General features: G+C 44.8%; 1 protein-coding gene across 7 annotated transcripts in view; it reads left to right on the top strand.

Moving 5' to 3' along the window:
- Positions 1-18,981, top strand: part of LTBP1 (latent transforming growth factor beta binding protein 1) — a 737,653-nt gene that overhangs the window by 474,757 nt on the left and 243,915 nt on the right. For all 7 annotated transcript variants that reach the window (XM_029593891.1, XM_029593888.1, XM_029593890.1 and 4 more), the window contains 3 exons: positions 74-199; positions 12,945-13,067; positions 17,316-17,435. In XM_029593891.1, the coding sequence (XP_029449751.1) occupies positions 74-199; positions 12,945-13,067; positions 17,316-17,435 (369 nt within the window). The remainder of the gene's footprint in view (positions 1-73; positions 200-12,944; positions 13,068-17,315; positions 17,436-18,981) is intronic.

Raw genomic sequence — 18,981 nt, 5'->3', positions numbered from 1 at the left:
TAACAATAAAATTAAAAAAAAAAAAATGTTTAATATCCTTACATATATATATTTTTTTTGCCTGCTGAAACAGATATTAATGAATGCATGCAGTCGCCTCAACTCTGCTCGCACGGGCACTGTGAGAACACTGAGGGAAGTTTTCTCTGCGTTTGCCAGGTCGGGTTCATGTCCAGTGAAGGAGGAACCGACTGCATAGGTAATTGTTCGCCCCTTAATTCAATTTAGAACAAACAAAAAAAACCACATGGGGTAGATATTCAAAAGTCATTTAGATGGATAATTCAAGTTATCCATCTTAATGGCAAATGTGGCATTTTCAGCCACTTATTCTTCTAAATAATAGCCAGGCAAAAAAAAAGGGCATTTAGTGGGCATTCCAAGGAGGGGTAGAGTTATCCAGCTAACCTAGCCAAATATGGGGTATATCCGGCTAGGTTAGCATGATAACTTTATACTTCGTGTGTCTGGATAACTTGCAACTTACCTGGGTATCTTTAGAGGTATCTGGGTAAGTAGCATATCTAAGGGGGGGGGGGGGGAAGAAAGTTGCAGGCCTCCTGGCCCAATGCCCACCCCCTACCACCTCATGGATAAACTTCCCTCCCCATGCCACGGTCCCCAAAACCTGGCGTGCATTTGTAAATGTTAGAAAGTAGAAAGGTTCCAAAAAAAAAACATTGTCGCAGGCCTGGGCCTTCCCCTCCCTGCTAAAAAAAAGAAAAAACAAATTGCATCATCAGCTTCCCCCACCTCTGACTGTCATCCTCCCAACCCACCCATTACCTCCAAAAGCAGCCCTCTTCTCTGTGCCGGCGTTGCTGTTCGCAGCAATCCTGGCTGCTTCCAGAGTAACTTTAGCTGTTACCTATGTAACGCATAACGCTGGAAGTGTACTTTTTAGCATAAACGTTACATGGGTAATAGCATAAAAGTTACATAGGTAGCAGCCAGATAACTCTAAGCAAGTATATTCAGCGGGATGTTTATACTGCAAATATATTGGACAAGTTATCTAGCTATGCTTAGCCAGATAACTTGTCCACTAAATGAGCAACTGAATATTGGCACCAAGAAGACCAGTAAAATTCAATTCCGCTTTGTAGAGTAGAAACGTTTATCATATAGATAAGAGCTTGCAATGGGGCCTCTGAAAAGTGCACAATGGAAGATTAGGTGCGTGTTCTAGATTTGTAATTTTGTCAGGGCATTCTCAGCCACAGCTTTCATTAACAAATTTGTTTAGTGCACCCGCTTCTGGTAACTGAGCCCTCTTAGTATTTGGGTCAATATTGCAAAAGATACAGAAGCATAGTTTAAAGAGTTAGGCTCTAAATCTGCTAAAATGAAAACTTTTCATCCACCCAGACCAGTGCAGATGCATGGGTTATGCTCCCCAGCCAGAAGATGGACAAAGAGATAAAGGGCTCATTGACATCCCCAGATATGGGGTCCTGTGCTGTCCTCAGTCTGCCAGTATTCTCTGTCTCCAGCAGATGGCAGGAAAATATATCCCATGCTTGTCAGAGACCTGGTTTGAAGAGAAGATATTTTGTGCTTCCACTTGGAGTGATCAGTCATGGATTCCCTTCCCTGGCTGAGCTGCTCCTGGCTGAAAGCCTTTGGCTCCCTCTCCCAGTAGATCCCACTCTTTTGACCAGGGGGCTTCCTTTAGAAACAACGTTTATGTGCTTGTGTGCTGTGAGTAACCTTTTTCTCCCCTCTTTGTGTGGATATGGGGAGCCTGGTTCTTTCTCTTTTTTTTTTTTTCTTCATGGTCTTGCCTCCAGTTGCTTTGATTTAGCCTAGTTCCCCCTCTCCTTATTGGAAAAGACGAGGAAAGCTTCCCTATTGCAGTGAGAGACTTTGGGTTTGGTGGGCTCCTCTGCGGGGACTTTTGAAGCAGTTTCTGGGAGTGTGGAAGGTGTTTGACAATTTTTGAGAGGTCTGTAGAGAGTGGGAATGGTCAGTGCAGGACCATGAGAAAAAGTACCTGTTCTGCACAGGGTGCACCACACATCAAGCCTTGCCAGGAGGAGGTAAATTTTGCATATTTTATGTGGCAGATAGGAAGAGAGATGAGCATTTGGAGCAAGTAGCCTTGGGGACAGCTGATGTTGTGGGGTTGTTGGACCTGCTGGTTCCCATCAGCAGGACTAGTTCTATGCTTGAGGAGGTGATACAGATGGAGCCCAGGGCAGCCTTTCTGGCTGATGCCTCATATGATTTTGTTCAGGCTATGGCTAGAAGTATGGCTTCTATGATGGCATCCAGGCATTTGTTGTGGTGCAATTGGTTGGCAGATGCTATCTCTAAGACTCATTTGATGAAGTTTCTGTTTAATGGAGTCCATCTCTCTGAGCATGATTTGGAGAAGTTTGTGAAGTCCTTGGAGAAGTTCAAATCTCCCAGGTTGCCAGAAGATAAACCGAAAGGGACATTGTGATCCGCATCGGCTAGGAGTACTTATTGAGAGACAGAACACAAAAGAGAAGGTAAATTGTCAAGCAGTCAATGTTCCAAGCCTTAAAGCAGATTCCATTCTCTTTCAAGCTAATAAGAAATTCAAAGGATTCCAACACTAGTTCATCAGCAGGTGCTCAGAATTCCCAGTGAGAGAATGGGAACCAAGGCTCCAGTGCAGAAGATAGATTTGTTGGCCTTCTACCGGAGATGGGTCCAAATTACTTCAGATCAGTGGGTTCTGGAGATAATCGGGGACAGCTATGCCCTTGAGTTTTCTTGTCCTATTTCAGATATGTTTATGGTTTCTCCTTGTCTGTTCAGAAAAAGGAAGGCAGTTTAAAGTGCTCTAGATTGACTTTGGTCTTTGGATGCATTGTTCTGGAATTGGAAAAGGACCTTGGAAGACATTCCAAAGAAGGAGGGTACATTTCATCCTGTTCTGGATTTCAAGTATGTAAACAGAGATCTAACAGTTACACACTTCAATATGAAAACATTAAAGTTTGTTGTAATAGTAATCAGGCAAGGGGAATTCTTAATGTCTCTGGACATGCCTGAGGCATATCTTCATATTCCTATAAAGAAAGGACCTTTGTTTTGTGTTGCTGGCTCAGCATTATCAGTTTCTAGAGATGTGCATCATGTTTCTTTATCGTTTCGGGCTTCGTTTCGGGGCCCCCTGCGGGAAATTTTGTTTTTCCCGCGGTTTAGGGAAAGTTAGCGTGCACTAAACCAAAAATCAAATTTTTCTGAAATTTCGGAAAAATTCCATTCATTTTCCGGTTCCCCGAACCATACTGAATTAGGCAATTTCATCAAAATTGCCTAATTCAGAAAAAGCGAATGCACATCTCTGTACAGTTTCAGGCTTTTCCTCTTAGTCTCATCATAGTTTTGAGGATCTTTATGAAGGTAATGGTTGTTTTGGTGGTAGCTCTTTGTCAGGAAGGCATTCTGGTTCACCCATAACTCGATGATCAGTTCACACGAGGAAAGATACAAGAGAGCAATTTGGCAACAGCAAGGATGATTTGGTTGCTTCAGGAGTTGGGATATGTTACAGTTTTCAGAAGATCAGACTAATCTTGTCCCAGACTTTGTGATTTGTCTGAGATGAAGTCAAGTCAAATTCGTTTGACAGAGGAAAGGGTTGGAACTTACAGGAACAAATTTGTTGAGATCGCATTTTCCCATGGCATAGAGGTATTTCCAGGTTTTGGATTATATGACGGCGACATTGGAGTTGGTTATTTGGGCTCAGATGAGACCCTTGCAAAGAGCCTTGCTGTCCTGATGGTCTCCTCAGCCTCAGCAGTACACAAAGTGGCTGTCATGATCCAGGCTGCTAGGCAGCTTTCCCGCCAGTAGATATTTTCAGAGTCACGCTTTCTCTTGTTCAAGCCACCTACTCGATAGTCCTATGACTTAGGAAGGCCAGCACTATGTAGTCCAGCCTCTCCCTGCATTCAGTGCCTCTTTGAGTCAACTTGGCTCTTTGCATTGGCCTACCTTGCTTGATTTCCTGTTGCAAAGTCGCTTTGGCCTTGTTCTATGGTCTTCTTGGCCTTTGGCCTTGCCCTGTGGTCTTCAGCCTTGCCTTATGGCTTTCTGTCTTGCTTGTTACCTTTCTGACCTCCTCACCCTGTTTTGTGGCTTTGAGTCGTCTTGTCCTGTTTAGCTTTGCCCTGCCTTGGCCTTCAGGCCTTCTAGTTTGCCTTTTCTAGTCCAGTCCTTGTCTCCAGTTCCAGGCCTTGTCCTTGTCTTGAGTTTCAGCCTTGTCTGAGGCCAGATCTTTCCTCCTGTCCCAGCCCTTGTCTGTTTCCAGTTCCTGCCTGCCTGTGCCTCCGATTCCAGCCCAAGCCTCCAGTTCCAACCCTGGCTTTCAGTTCCAACTTGCCTCCAGTTACAGCCTAATTCCTGGCATCGGAACCCAAGGGCTCAAACTGCGGGGGAGGTGGCTGGTCAGATGGAAGATCCACTCCAGCCTTGCCCTAGAGTCTGGCCCTGCTCCTGCTGTGGGAATTCCAAGATCCAACCTGACTGACTGTGACAGCGGCTCTTTTTGCTGGAAGAGGCCAGGGGAAGCTTGTCTTGGTGGCTAGTTTCTGAGAATCTGGAGATAGGGGGTAGTATTGGAATCTTATTGGATGCCAGCCTATAAGGTTGGGGAACATATTGTCTGGATCAGGCAGCAGAGGGGACCTGGTTGCTGCAGGAGGCCATACTGTTGATCAGGCATTTGGAGATCCGTGCAATCAGGTTGACGCTTTTGCACTTCGCCTCAAATCTGGAAGGTCAAGGGGTGCAGATCTTGTCCTACAATATGACAGCGGTGTCTTATGTGAATCATCATAGAGGGACCAATTGCTGGGAAGTGGTGCAGGAAGTTGTGCTGTTGATGCAGTGGGCAGAGACACACCTGTCAGCTCTTTCGGTTTCTCACTTAGTGGGAGTAGAAAATGTTTGAGTGGATTTTCTCAGTCAAAATCTCTTAGACCTGGGAGAGTGGTCCTTCAGAAAGGAAGCATACTCTGATAGTGGGCAAGTGGAAAGAGCTGGTGATAGATCTCACAAGAATGCTCAAATATCTGCCTTTTTCAGCCGGAGAAAGGAGTTTGGTTCCTCAGAGGTGGATGCTCTGATTCAGCAATGGCTATAGAAAGGTCTCCACTATATGTTTCCTCTTCGGCTTTGGATAGGCAGGGTTATGAAAAGGATTTTGGATCACAGGAACTTTGTGATCCTGGTGGCTCTGGATTGGCTGTGGTGTCCCTGATATGCAGATATGGTAGGAATGTTGGAGAGGAGTCCAGTTTGGTTCTTAAAATCCAAAGGGTTGTTGGTGCAGGGAATGTGGTTCATGAGGTTTATCTTGAGTCTCTGTAAAGCCTAGCCCTTGAGAGGGCTCATTTAGTCAAGAAGGGTTATTCTCAGTTAGTGGAGAATTCTTCTGAGGGCTAGAAAGACCTATACTTAGTGTACATGAGAATCCGGAAGAATTTTGAGGATTGGTGTTTTTGCAAAGGTTTTCTGCCTAGGAAAGCTTCTATCCGTTTGGCTTTGGACTTTCTGCAGAATGGTTTGAGTAAGGGATTGGCTCTAAATTCCTTAAAAGTGCAGATATCGGTAATTGCTTGTTTTCACGGATGTTTTCAAGATAGACCATTGTCAGCTAATCTGGATGTTTCTCATTATCTTATAGTGGTGAAACATATTTATTCTCCAGTCCACACTATTGTTCTGGCCTATGATCTGAACTTGATTCTTAGATTCCTTAACAGTGCTCCATTTTGAAGGATCTATTCTTGATAGCGATCTGTTTTTCAAGGTAGATTTCTGAGCTGCAAGCTCTATCTTGCAGGAATCCTTTTTCTTGTCCTTTTCCAGGGAGGTGGTTTCAATCCTTATGGTTCCTTCTTTTCTTCCAAAGGTAGTCTCGGCTTTTCATCTCAATCAGGTAATCTGTTCTCTGAGTAGTGGATAGGGCAAAAGACAGAATGGCAGGTGAGGTAAAGAATGAAGATAATGGGGACAGTAGATTTGATGTTGGTCATAGTTTGGAGTAGGACATAAGATAGGGGCGGCTTGGCATCAGGAGAAGTCGATATAGGGGAGCCATATGAAATATGGAGAGGGATGGATCATTTTGGTCTTTATCTGCAGTCATTTATTATGTTACTATGTTGCTATGAAAAATCTACTGACTTGATGTGATGTAATGGCGCACACCTACTTGCCAGCTGGTGGAAGCCCAAGTAGGTTGGGCTGTTCTCTGGACTCCACCGAGGCAGCTGGGAGAAGTATGCAGATATACTGCAACCTCCCAGCTATTGGCTGGCTGCTCGAAGAGCGCAAGGTGGCAGCAGCCCAGGCCCGAGATGGGCTGTGCTGACTTCCGAACTTGACCACTGAGGAAGCTTGGAAAGGTATTGGAGATTTACTGCAACCTCTCATAACTGGCCAGCTGCTTAAGGAGTGCGGGGTGGCAGCAGACCAGGCAGGATGTGGTGACTTTCAAAGTCAACCACCAATGCAACTGGGATAAATATGCAGATGTACTTGCATCCTCCTAAGTACCCAGTTTATTTAAAGCAACAATATTAGCCAAATTCTGCCAAAAAAAAAAAAATGTACGTGCTTGCTTTTGGCCACCTTTCTATTTTGCCCTGATTTAATTGACCTTTTTAAGTTTTTACAATATTTGAAAGATATATAACTTTTTATTGTGATTGTTTGCTGTTTTTAAAAATCTTCTTCCTTAGGTCTGCTCATGCTGTGTTCATATTTCGTCCTTATCAGTACAATGCTAACATGGGATTCTGAGGTGAATCAGCACAACAGTACCCTGATTTACTTAAGAGTTACCTTCGTGGAAATGCCTAAGTAGGAGGCACTTTTAAAAATCTTTAAAAAAAACAATATTTGCTCATGAATAAAATAAAACAGAATGATAGAGGATTCCCTGTATGTACCCGGATCAGTCCAGATTCCTGGGTTTATGCATCCCTGCCAGCAGATGGAGACAGAGAAGGTTTCACTGACACTGCTTCATAATCCCTGGTGATGGTGGCTGGTGCAAACATCTGCAGTTCTGTAGTCTGGCAAATTCTTTTTTTTTAAGCCTTCCTCCCAGGGATTTTTGGGTCCTGGGGGATCCATCCCTGTTTGGTCAAGGTGGATGAGCTGGACCTTTTTAATATGCTCGCTCCGTTGATCCATGAGATCCAGATCCCTCCCCTTCACTAGGCTGCTTAGGTGGCTGTTCGCTCAGGGCAGCTGAGGTTTTGCTTCTCAACTTGCCTCTACTTTTTTGAACTTCTGGCTGGGTTTGGTTACAGCTTCCTCTCCTTCTTTTAAGTTTGGCTGATCTTGAGCTGGACAGCTCTGTTTTCCAGCCCAAGGAGAAGGGTGGTTGTTGCCAGTTTATTAAAGTTATTTTGAAAAAAAAAACCCAAAAAAACAGGAGCAATTTTAGAAGTAAGGCTTCAGGGCTGTGGCTAATGGTTCTCCTCCCTCCAGTTATTTGTCTGCAGTGAGGGACAGGCTCTCGTCTCTTCTCCCACTCATTGCAGCACTTTGGGCTTGGCAGTGGGGCCTTTTCCCGCCATCTACACTATGGTCCACAGCTCGGTGTGCGGCATGTGTGGTGCGGTGCCGGCGCATTTAAGCCTCCTAGGGCTCTGTGCGGCGTGTGTTTCTGGGGGAGAAGCACCGTCAGAACCCCCAGCAGCTTCAAACCGGAGGAAGCTTGGTACCGGCTCTCCCGTGAGGGCTGCTTCAGTATGAGAGAGGACAGTGCACGCTGGGCCCTCGGCCTCTGTTGGTACGGGAACGGCCGCCATTTTGGGTATTCATGCAGCTGTACCTGCGCCGACAGAGGGAGAGGGGGATTTTCCCCCAAGGCTTTCCCCAGTCCACCCAGGTCTTGTGGACGGGGGTGGGGTGCAGATGAGGAAGCTGGTTCAAATCTGCTTAATTCTGGGTGCGCTAGTGCTGAGGCCATGTAGTTTCCAAAGGCTCTTCGCTCTTTCTCAGCTGATTTTGTCCTGCTGCTTCATGAAATACTTATTTGATTTATAACCTATTAAACAACGACAGTTCCTCATGACTCAGTTCGCAGCTACGTATTTATAAACCATCTAGAAGCCTCCTCTCCGCCCATCAAAACCTTTTAGAAGTCCCAACCATTAAGACTGCATGTCTAGACATAACCAGAAAGTGAGCATTTTCGGTAGCAGGACCTTTACTCTGGAACTCGATCCCAGACATTCTTAGAAACTCCTCCAGTAAGAAAGAATTTTAAAAAAACTTGAAAACGTATCTTTTCAAAAAAGCTTTTCCCAGTAAGAAATAACGATTCAGCTCCAATCACTTTTCCTGACTAGCTCCCTTGGCCGGAGACCACCCTTAATATCTTTATTATATCTAATAGATGCCTGCTCTTGACAATCCAGTTGGAATCCAACTACTATTCCCTCCTATTTTAACTGTTACCTATTCTTATAATTTTAATTTAATTTAAACCTTTTAATTTTTTTTCCTTTTTTAATATGTACTTTTGTCTGTTTTCAATATTTTATTTTGTTTTTACTATGTATGTCCACCTTTGTAAACCATTTTGACTACTTACTAGTAAAAAAAAAGGTATATAAAAATTGTTTAAATAAATAAAATTAAGCTTATTTGGCACAGTAGGCAGGGCTGGGGTCCCAGTCTCCGCCTCCTGTGGGTCAGGGCTTGGCTTCTAAACCTAGTCAGTCCTGTGGTAACCAGCCTTCCTTGGTGCAGCGTTTACTGGGTCCTCGGTTGAGTTGCAGGAGGCCCCAGGGATTCGGGGACAGTGTTGTCATTGGACCAGGGTGCTGATCCAGACGCAGGCAGCACGGTTCCAGGGGATGATCCAGAGGATGTTCCGATCTCTGAGGTGGATGACCCCAAGGTACTCCGCTTGTTCCGAAGGAAGGAATTAGGTCCTTTGATCCCTCATGTGCTAGAGGAGCTTGGGCTGAAGGTCCCTCAGGAAAACTCAGACATTGACGGGGCGAATCCAGACCTGGATGGGCTTAGGGGTCCCCCGAGAGCCTTTCCTTATCATAAATCTGTGAAAAAGATGTTGGATTCAGGAGTGGGAAGCTCCCAATTTCGGCTTGAGAGTGGAAAGGTCGATGTCAAAGCTTTATCCCTTGCCTGAACAGAAGCTGGAGCTTTTTTCCCTTCCAAAAGTGGATGCTGCGGTTTTGGCAGTCACAAAGAAGATGACTGTCCCCATTGCTGGTTCCGTGACTTTGAAAGGTGTTCAGGATTGGAAGCTGGAGATTCACCTCAAAAGGATCTTTGAGGTGTCAGCCCTGAGTCTGTGGGCTGCCATCTCCTCCAGCTTCATACAAAGAGCGTGTCTGCACTGGGTACAGCAGCTTCAGGAAGGGCAGGCAAAGTCTGGTGATGAGGTGGCTAAAACTGAGTACTTTGAAGCATTGGTTGCATACGTGGCAGATGCTATGTATGATTAGGTGAGAACTTTGTTTCATATTATGGGATCCACTGTGTCAGCCAAGCAATTATTGTGGCTGCGTAACTGGTTGGCGAATGTGTTCTCTAAGTCCCAGTTGGGTTCATTGCCTTTTAAGGGACATCTTTTGTTTGGAGAGGATCTGGAATACTTAATGAAACATCTGGGAGAGAATAAGGTGCTGAAGTTGCCGGAGGACAAGCCTAAGGGCAAGCGGTCTTTTCAGTCTTGTTTGTGGTTTTATGAATGCAGAAGGTCTCGTCATGCGAGGGGAACCCCAGCTTCGCAGAAGCAGTTCACTCATCGAGGTCAGTCCTGGAGGCAGTCCTTTTAAGGCAGTCGAAGGCCCTTCAGAGCTTCTACAGGAGGTGGGGCCATGGAGGATAAATCCTCATAATGAGGCAAGGCCAGTCCACTCTGTCATTCCCTGTATAGGGGGTTGTCTAACACGATTTTACAGGGAGTGGGCCAAGATTACTCAGGATCAGTGGGTCCTCAGCATAACAAGAGACGGTTACACATTAGAATTTGCTCGTCCCGTTCATGATCTGTTTCTAGTCTCCCCTTTTGGGTTGTTAGAAAAGCATTGGGCGGTTCAGGAGACAGACAGGTTGCATAGTTTAGGGGCTGTGATTCCAGTTCCTCTGCACGAATGGGGCAAAGGTTGATATTCCATTTACTTCGTAGTTCCAAAGAAAGAAGGCACTTTCCACCCAATTCTGGACTTGACACTGGTAAATGTTGTGTTAAAGGTTCCGAGATCACTTTTATCTTGCGGCTTGGCTTTTGAGAGGTGGCGTTCGAGACGAGGAGGGTACCTAGAGCCGGTCATTGCTACGCTTCTTCAGGCTTGAGAGAAGTCTGAAGTCGTATGTCCGGCTCTGGACATACGACAATGGTATCTCAGATTTTATCTTTCCTGCAAGAGGGTTTAGTCAAGGGCTTAGCTTTCAGTTCTCTCAGAGTTCAGGTAGCAGCTCTTGCTTGCCTGCGAGTTAAACTTGAGGGTTGCCCATTGTCTTCTCATTCTGATGTAGTTAGGTTTCTTCGGGGGGCTAAGAATGTGCACCCTCAATGAGGAGAATTTGTCCATCCTGGAATCTTAATCTTGTTCTTTGAGGTTTGTGTGAGGCACCTTATGAACCTCTCCGCAGAGCGATGCTTAAGGATTTGACTCTAAAGGTTGTTTTTCTAGTGGCCATTTGTTCAACGAGGAGAATCTCTCTTGCCATGATCCATTCGTACAGATTTTGGACAAAGAATGTCCTTGCGGACGGTGCCCTCCTTTCTTCTGACGGTAGTCTTGGTGTTTCATGTTAATCAGACGGTGGAGCTTCTATCTTTTCTGGAACTGGATTATTCCCTGCTTCATGTGCAAGAGCTTTGTTGAGATATCTCAAGGTGACAAATGATTTTAGGAAGTCTGATCATCTCTTCATTTTATGGAGTGGTTCAAAGAAAGGTACCCAGGCTTCTAAGGCTAGCATTGTGAGGTGGCTCAAGGAGGCTTTTGGGTCAACATACATTCTCAAGGGACATCATGTACCTGAAAGTTTACGAGCTCATTCTACAAGGTCGCAAGCAGCCTCATGGGCAGAGGCTTAGTTGGTTTCACGACAGGAAATTTGTAGAATGGCAACTTGGAAGTCGCTGCATACTTTTGCAAGGCACTATCATATAGATGTAGGGGATCCGGAGACTCTGTTGATTGGCGAGAGTGTCTTGCGAGCAGGACTCTCCAGGTCCTACCCTAATTAGGGAGCGTTGGCACATTCTGGGATTCTAAACTGATCCGGGTACATACAGGGAAAGGAAAATTGGTTCTTACCTGCTAATTTTCATTTCTGTAGTATCACAGATCAGTCCAGATCTATGAAGGTGGAGAGTCATCCACTTAGCTGTAATCTTGATACAGTCTAAGATTTTTTCATGGTTTGGTGGGTTATATTACTATTTTTTATAAGTTTTTTGCAATTGTTTTTTTGCTTGAGTACAGGTCAATACTGAGGAACTGCAGGTGGCACCATGGATTATGAAGCAGTGTCAGTAAATCTTTCTCTGTCTCCATCTGCTGGCAGGGATGCATAAACCCAGGAGTCTGTACTGATCCGTGGTAGTACAGGAACAAAAATTAGCAGGAAAGAGACAATTTTCCTATCTTACAAGCCAATACAGTACAGTGCGCTCCGGCGTAGCGCACTGTTAACACGCGTTTGGACGCGCATTTTCGATGCGCTAGCTTTACCCCTTATTCAGTAAGGGGTAATAGCACGTCAAAAACGTGTGTCCAACCCCCCAAAAGTAATAGCGCCCGCAACATGCAAATGCATGTTGATGGCCCTATTAGTTATTCCCGCGCGATTCAGTAAGTAAAATGTGCAGCCAAGCCGCACATTTTACTTTCAGAAATTAACGCCTACCCAAAGGTAGGCGTTAATTTCTCTTGGCACCCCGGGAAAGTATATAGAAAAGCAGTAAAAATTGCTTTTCTGTACACCCTCCGACTTAATATCATGGCAATATTAAGTCGGAGATCCCAAAAGTTAAAAATAATTAAAAAAAAAAAAATTAAAATAGGCTCGCGGGTTGAAAACCGGACATTCAATTTTGCCGGCGTCTGGTTTCCGAACCCGTGGCTGTCAGCGGGTTTGAGAATAGACGCCGGCAAACTTGAGCGTCGGCTGTCAAACTCGCTGACAGCCGACGTCCCTAGTGCCTCTTTTTACCACAGGCCCTAATTTGAATAATTGTATTTACTGAATCACGCGCACAGGAAAGTGGCCTATGCGCACGCTCTCCCACGATTTTTACTGTATCGGCCTGTTACAAGGGCACAGGGCTGAAGTCCACATATACTTTGTACACACAGACATCAGCCCCAATTGTCAAGGCAGACGTATGCACATAAATCCACTTTGAAATTTAGTGGGGCCACATATGTATTAGTGGGGCTTAGATGCACACATTTACACCTGCTAAAGAGGAGTTTTAAATGTCCATGTAAACATTTATGCACATACTTTCAAAAATCAAAAGCATGCATGTAAATTATTTCTTTTCCCCAGCACCATACCTGGGAATGCCTCTTTGCAGCACATAGAACACATGAAATTGCTTCCACACGTACTTCTACGTATGCAACCCTTCCGAGTAATTTTCATAAAGTCCATTTACATGCATAAATGCTTTTGAAAATTACCTGCTATATGGTTTTGTTTTGTTTTGTTTTGGGTTTTTTTTTTGCTTGATGGCCTTGTCCACTGCATTTCAGATATTTTTGCTAGTACCATTGCTTTAAGTTTCAATAAGTGTGTCTGCTATATTAGACACAAAAGGGGCATTAGATGAAACCATTAAGACAATCTGTATCAAAAATCAGATCTGGCTAAAAGCTAAATGCTTTGAAATTCTTGTTTGCTGTCGCCGGTTTAACTCCTGTGTATCTTTTTTTTTTTTTCCCCCTTTTTAGATTTTGATGAATGTTCGAGACCTCATATATGTGGAGAAGGATTCTGTATAAATACTGTTGGCTCCTTTAGATGTAAATATTGCGATAGTGGCTACCGCATGAACAGGAGAGGTCAATGTGACGGTAAGTTCGTGGCAAATGTATGCATGATGGCGTACCGTAAATAGGCAGCAGCGAGGTTAAACTAAACTCCTCCTGAGATTGTAAAACAGTTGGCTGTGCACCAGGCACTGGAAAGTAACCTAAGCTGTCCCATGCACTGTAGACCATTCAACCAGCATGTTGAGACCAGCTTTTTAAGTAGTCTCTTAGGTCTTCACGGAGAAGAGCAAATAGAAACCCATTCACTGCCTCCTAGTTTTTAAAATCTAAATGAAATATGCTTTTCTTAAACAGTGGGAGATAATGCAGTTTTGCTTGTTATGATTTCTTCCTCTGTTTAACCTCCCCCAAAATTTAAAGGTCAGGTACTCATAACTGGAATTCCAATGAGCAATTGAGATTTTAGTGGAGAACTTTTATTTTTGTTACCTCTTGTTTAAAGTGTCGCATGACATGGCCTGCCATGTTTTCTATACAGCTTTAAAAAAACAAAACTTGCTGTAATCTTTGTGCTTTTTACAATATTTGAAAAAAAACCAAAACGTAAGATATGCCATGCTGGGTCAGATCAAGGTCCATCGAGCCCAGCATCCTGCCACTGATCCTGGCCTGTTCAGGTCACAAGTATCTCCTGCAGATCCCAAAGAGTAGATCTTTTTCCTTTTACTTGCTCTCGGGGACCAATAGAGAAGCAATATGTTATTCTCTGTTTTATTTTCCATTCTTCTCCAAATAATTCCTTATATTCTGTTTGTTTTACCACCACTGTGCACTAAGCTGAGGATTTGAAAGTATTGCCCTGCATCAAATTAAAAAATGTTCTGTTGAAGCCATTGTTTTTTTTAATTATTCAAATAACTGGCTTAAAATTCCCCTGCAGTTCTGGGATCATTCACTTTGGCATGCATGTCACAAACGACCTTTATATTCACTAGACCTTACTGGTCCATATTAGCTATGATGTCACAAATGGCATCACTTGCTCTTTTCATGGACTAATCACATCTACTGCCACATGAGTTCATTTGTCACACTATTCTGAAGAGGGCTGCTTCCAGGAATTTAGGGGCAGTACAGAGGAGCAGTTTAAAGAATTAAAAAAAAAAAAAGATTTAGAATCTTTACATGATAAAGGGCGAGTTTTACTTCTTGCTTTTGGAACTTCTGTGATTTTGCACAGTTCACCGCCAGTACTGAGCTTATGAAATCAATTTTAAACCGGAGTTGCCTCATGGGATCAGCAGAGAATGCTTGCCAAACCACAGCCAGTATTAAGCACGCCGTTTGCATTCGGTTAGTCATGGAAATGAAAACAGAATGATGCCTTTTCTAGTGGCAGGAGATAAATTCACGTCTGCTCAGGATACTGAGGTAGTCTGCACAGATAAGTAGGGGTGTGAGCTTCCTCCCAGGCCAGCACTCACTCTTGTTAGGGTCTCTTGCAGAATGGCTGCAGCCATCTGAAATGTTTTAGTCTGGATCCAAAGGTTGGTGTAGTAGCTCACAGAGGTTAAGCAGGCGAATGTGGAGTTACACTTTGAGGTAGGAAATGCAACAAAAAAGGCAAGAAGAGCCAAATAAACCAAAATAAAAAAAAGAATGAATGTACTTTTCATCAATATGGTGACATTAGTAATTGTGGCTCTGGTGTGTGAAGGACTTTTGTAGGGTTTTATCATAGGGTTTTTCAACATTTTTAATGCTAGCCCAGATAGTCTAACAATATGACGTTCCACTACAGTGGAACGCTTGTGAATCCATTTACACACAAGCACTCCCTTCACTTTCCATTGAAGTTCTTGTGCTTCATTTCCACAGAGTCCTTTCACATTGAGCAATGATATATTTTATCGGGCAAGTATTACATCAGTAGTAGGAGGTACACGGGAAGGGGACGGGTAGCTAAAATATTTTGGGCAATACCGTTTGTATGCAAAGAACCATTTAAATTCCATGCATGGTGGGAGCCTCTGATAAAGGGCCTGTGTAGTAATATTAGTGTGCTATGCACAAACTGAAAACATCTATGCTGTTTAGCTCATGTGTGGATGCTTCAAATGTTAGTGCTCCAGCATATGCAAAACAGGTACACAGCATGCTAATAACATCATTAATCATTAATGCAGTTTATACTAAGGCCCCCCTGAGCAGGACTCCAGGTACTTGCCAGGTTCTTATGGCCTGGATTGGCCACTGTTGGAAACAGGATGCTGGGCTTGATGGACCCTTGGTCTGACCCAGTATGTTCTTATGTCAGGGGGGGAGAGGAAGTTACTGGTTTTGAGGGGGGGTGTCTTTATTTTTCAGGGACATGAGAGAAAAGATAGAGGGAACTCAGCTGTTTGAGTGTCTGGAGGATGGCAGGGAGAATCGAAGTTGGTGTGTAGGGAGGAGGCTTAACGTTTTTGGAGCCTGAGGGTGAGGGTTGGGGAAGTGTGAGGGGATCACTTGAGTAAGGATATTCCCTCCTAGACTAAGTGTGATCCTTTGGGATAGCTAGCAAGAGAGACACAGGGTCCAATGTACTAATAATTGCATTCTGCATAGTTTATAAATACTATGCTTAGTGCACTTTTCAGAGTGCTCATGATTTGTGCACATTTGTACTATAGTAATTTTTTTAGAGCATTTTTACGGCTGAATTTTAAATCATCCATGCACGCAAATTCCTGCAGTTCTGCGCATGGCCAGGACCTGCGCGCGCCACGCCAGTTTTCAAAAGGGCCCGGCTATGCGCGTAACTGCCGATAGGGGCGCAAGTGCTGGGCCTTAAAAAGGGGAGGGGTGGGGCAGGATGGAGACAGCCATTAGACACATACAGGAGCCCATGTACTAAGAGGTAGATTTTAAAAGATGCGCGCACATGGCTGCGCGGATGTTACACCAGCCATGCGCATGGTATAAAATCCGTGGGCCCACACGCGCATGTGCAGAGGGAGAATTTTACTAAATTACACGCAGCGCCGCAATCTTGACCTTCCCCCGAGTAAGTGTAGTGCAGTCCACTCAACAGCTGCATAATCCCTGCGGATAGTTGTAGCAAACCCCATTGCTTTCTAAGTTGCTATCTACAGATCACCTACGGAGGCCTATGGAATACCTGCACATTCCCACAGACATTTTGCAGCTTTTTTGGCCGCCTTTACTGTACAAGGTTGCTGAGTTGAGGTTACTATACTAGCAATTTGTGGTATGTTTATATAGGCTTATATGTCACTTTTAATACTGTTTGAATAGATTTTTTTTTAGAATACATATTGAATTCTCTTCTGCTTTGAAACAGTGATACAATGGATCAAACCACTGCTCTGAGCAATTAAATAATTTTGCTGTCAGCATTTTTTTTTTCTACAATCTTTTATTTTTTTTGGTGGGGGGGGGAGGTGAGGAGGGGAGAGCTTGACAGCTTCCTTCTTCTGTTTTAGGCTTTCTTGCTCAATCTAAATCGACCTCTAGTTTGACTGCATTGCCCTAAACCTTCGTTTACCTGTACCCCAGAGTGCCTCCCCCCAATGTGTAATCTCTCTCCCATCTTGTCCGGTCATTGCAGCAACGGTCTTTAGCTAGGAGCTGTGGCTCCCTCTGAATCCTGTTACATGTACATCCAGAGTCTGGTCAGTGGGGATCACCATTAAGCAATGGCTAGGATTATCCCTCCCTAGTCCCTTTTTGCCTCTGGGGCTGTGAATCCTGCTTCTGCAGTACCTTCAGCCCTTAACAACCTGTGGGAAAGAGACTGGGCTTGAGAATTGACCTCCAATTCTACTATGTGGCAGTGATCAACCCAGCTTCTGAGCTTGGACCAGACTCATTAATAGGTGTTTACATCTTTAAGGGCAAATTGTGATATTAAATCTACAGCAGTGCCGTTGCTACTCATCTTTGCAATATTAAGGACTGCACCACAAAAAAACATTTCCTCCAAGAAAACAACCACCAAAGATTAAAAAAACAAAACAAAAAACACACAATTATAGCCCTCGCAAGGTGCTCGGGATAACTGCTGATTCCTTAGCAATATCAATGCGAATTTAGAAAGAAAAAAGTAAAAAGCACATCTCAGACAGCCAAAAGAAGGATTATTCTTACCCCATCTTACAGCAGCATTACAGATCATGTGCATGACCTTCATTAAGATGTTAATTTTTATTTATAAAGCTAAACAAGAAACTAGACTTTTCCACTTGTATTTAAGAGTTAAACAGTTAATGCACCATGAGCCTTGGTTTTTCAGTGTGTTTGATTGTTTGTCTGCCTCGTCTGTTACAGATATTGATGAATGTCTAACTCCCAGCACGTGTCCATCAGAAAAGTGTGTCAACTCCCCTGGCTCATACTCCTGTGTCCCCTGCACTGTCGGATACCAGGGCTGGAATGGGCAGTGCCTTGGTACGTACCGCAGTATTCTCCTCCCAAGATTTGGGACTCTCTCTTCTGCCTATCTTCTTTTTTCTTTTCTTTTTTCTTTTGTTTTTAACCTTTTTATTTTAGATTAAGCAAGGCAGCACTCGCAGCGACAAGGCAGTACATCCACAAGAGCAGCAATATACAATGTGGGGCGGATTTTCAGAGCCCTGCTCGCGTAAATCCGCCCAAAACCGGGCGGATTTACGCGAGCAGGGCCCTGCGCGCCGGGAAGCCTATTTTACATAGGCCTCCCGGCGCGCGCAGAGCCCCGGGACTCGCATACGTCCCGGGGTTCTCGGAGGGGGGCGTGTCGGGGGCGGGGCCGGAGCGCGCGGCGTTGCGGGGGCATGTCGGCAGCGTTTTGGGGGCGGGTACGGGGCGTGGCTACGGCCCGGGGGCGTGGCCGCGCCCTCCGTACCCGCCCCCAGGTCGCGGCCCGGCGCGCAGCAGGCCCGCTGGCGCGCGGGGATTTACGTCTCCCTCCGGGAGGCGTAAATCCCCCGACAAAGGTAAGGGGGGGGTGTAGACAGGGCCGGGTGGGTGGGTTAGGTAGGGGAAGGGAGGGTAAGGTGAGGGGAGGGCAAAGGAAAGTTCCCTCCGAGGCCGCTCCGATTTCGGAGCGGCCTTGGAGGGAACGGGGGGAGGCAGCGCGGCTCGGCGCGCGCAGGCTATACAAAATCGATAGCCTTGCGCGCGCCGATCCAGGATTTTAGTGGATACGCGCGGCTCCGCGCGTATCTACTAAAATCCAGCGTACTTTTGCTTGAGTCTGATGCGCAAGCAAAAGTAGGCTGATCGCGCTTCTTTTAAAATCTACCCCTATACGTACACCACTAGTCTCCCTTCACGGTATATGTAGAAAGCAATGCCTTCAGAGCACAAGAGTAGAGCACGTTACAGGGGTAACTAACTTTAAACAGCAATGAAAGGCAAAGTAACATCGCCCGTGTCCAAACCACTGCTGCCCCCTATGCACAAACGTTGTCCCAATATTCCCAGTAACTTTTCCAGATTTTATCATAAAACATGTCTTTATGCTTCAATTTAAAAAGTCAGCTTTTCTAATCTCAAAGATCTGTTTGTGACACACTGCGATAGTGGGAGCGTACATGCAAAGCAGAGCCAATGTGAACCTCCCAGCATGTATTAGCTGATCTGCCAATATTCTCCTAGAGAAGGGGTGGGCAATTCCAGTCCTCGAGGGCCACAAACCTGTCGAGGTTTTAGCATATCCTAATGAATATGCATGACATAGATTTGCATACAACTGAGGCAGAGTGCATGCAAATCTCTCTCATGCATATTCATTAGGGATATCCTGAAAACCAGACTGGTTTGTGGCCCTCGAGGACCGGAACTGCCCACCCCTGTCCTAGAGGTTCCTTTCCCTCTTCTGAGGTCAACAAAATTGACAAAATGCTGGGACAAAAGGGAGGTGCCTTTTTTTTTTATTTTTTTTGCTAATTTTGCTAATTTAAAAAGCTGAGGCTACCAACATTACAAAATATATTCTGCATTTGCAGAATAG

This window comes from Rhinatrema bivittatum, chromosome 3 (assembly GCF_901001135.1).
Source record: "Rhinatrema bivittatum chromosome 3, aRhiBiv1.1, whole genome shotgun sequence".
NCBI lineage: Eukaryota > Metazoa > Chordata > Amphibia > Gymnophiona > Rhinatrematidae > Rhinatrema > Rhinatrema bivittatum.
Note: the sequence above shows the minus strand (reverse complement) of the source record. Positions and strands in the feature narration are given on the sequence as shown.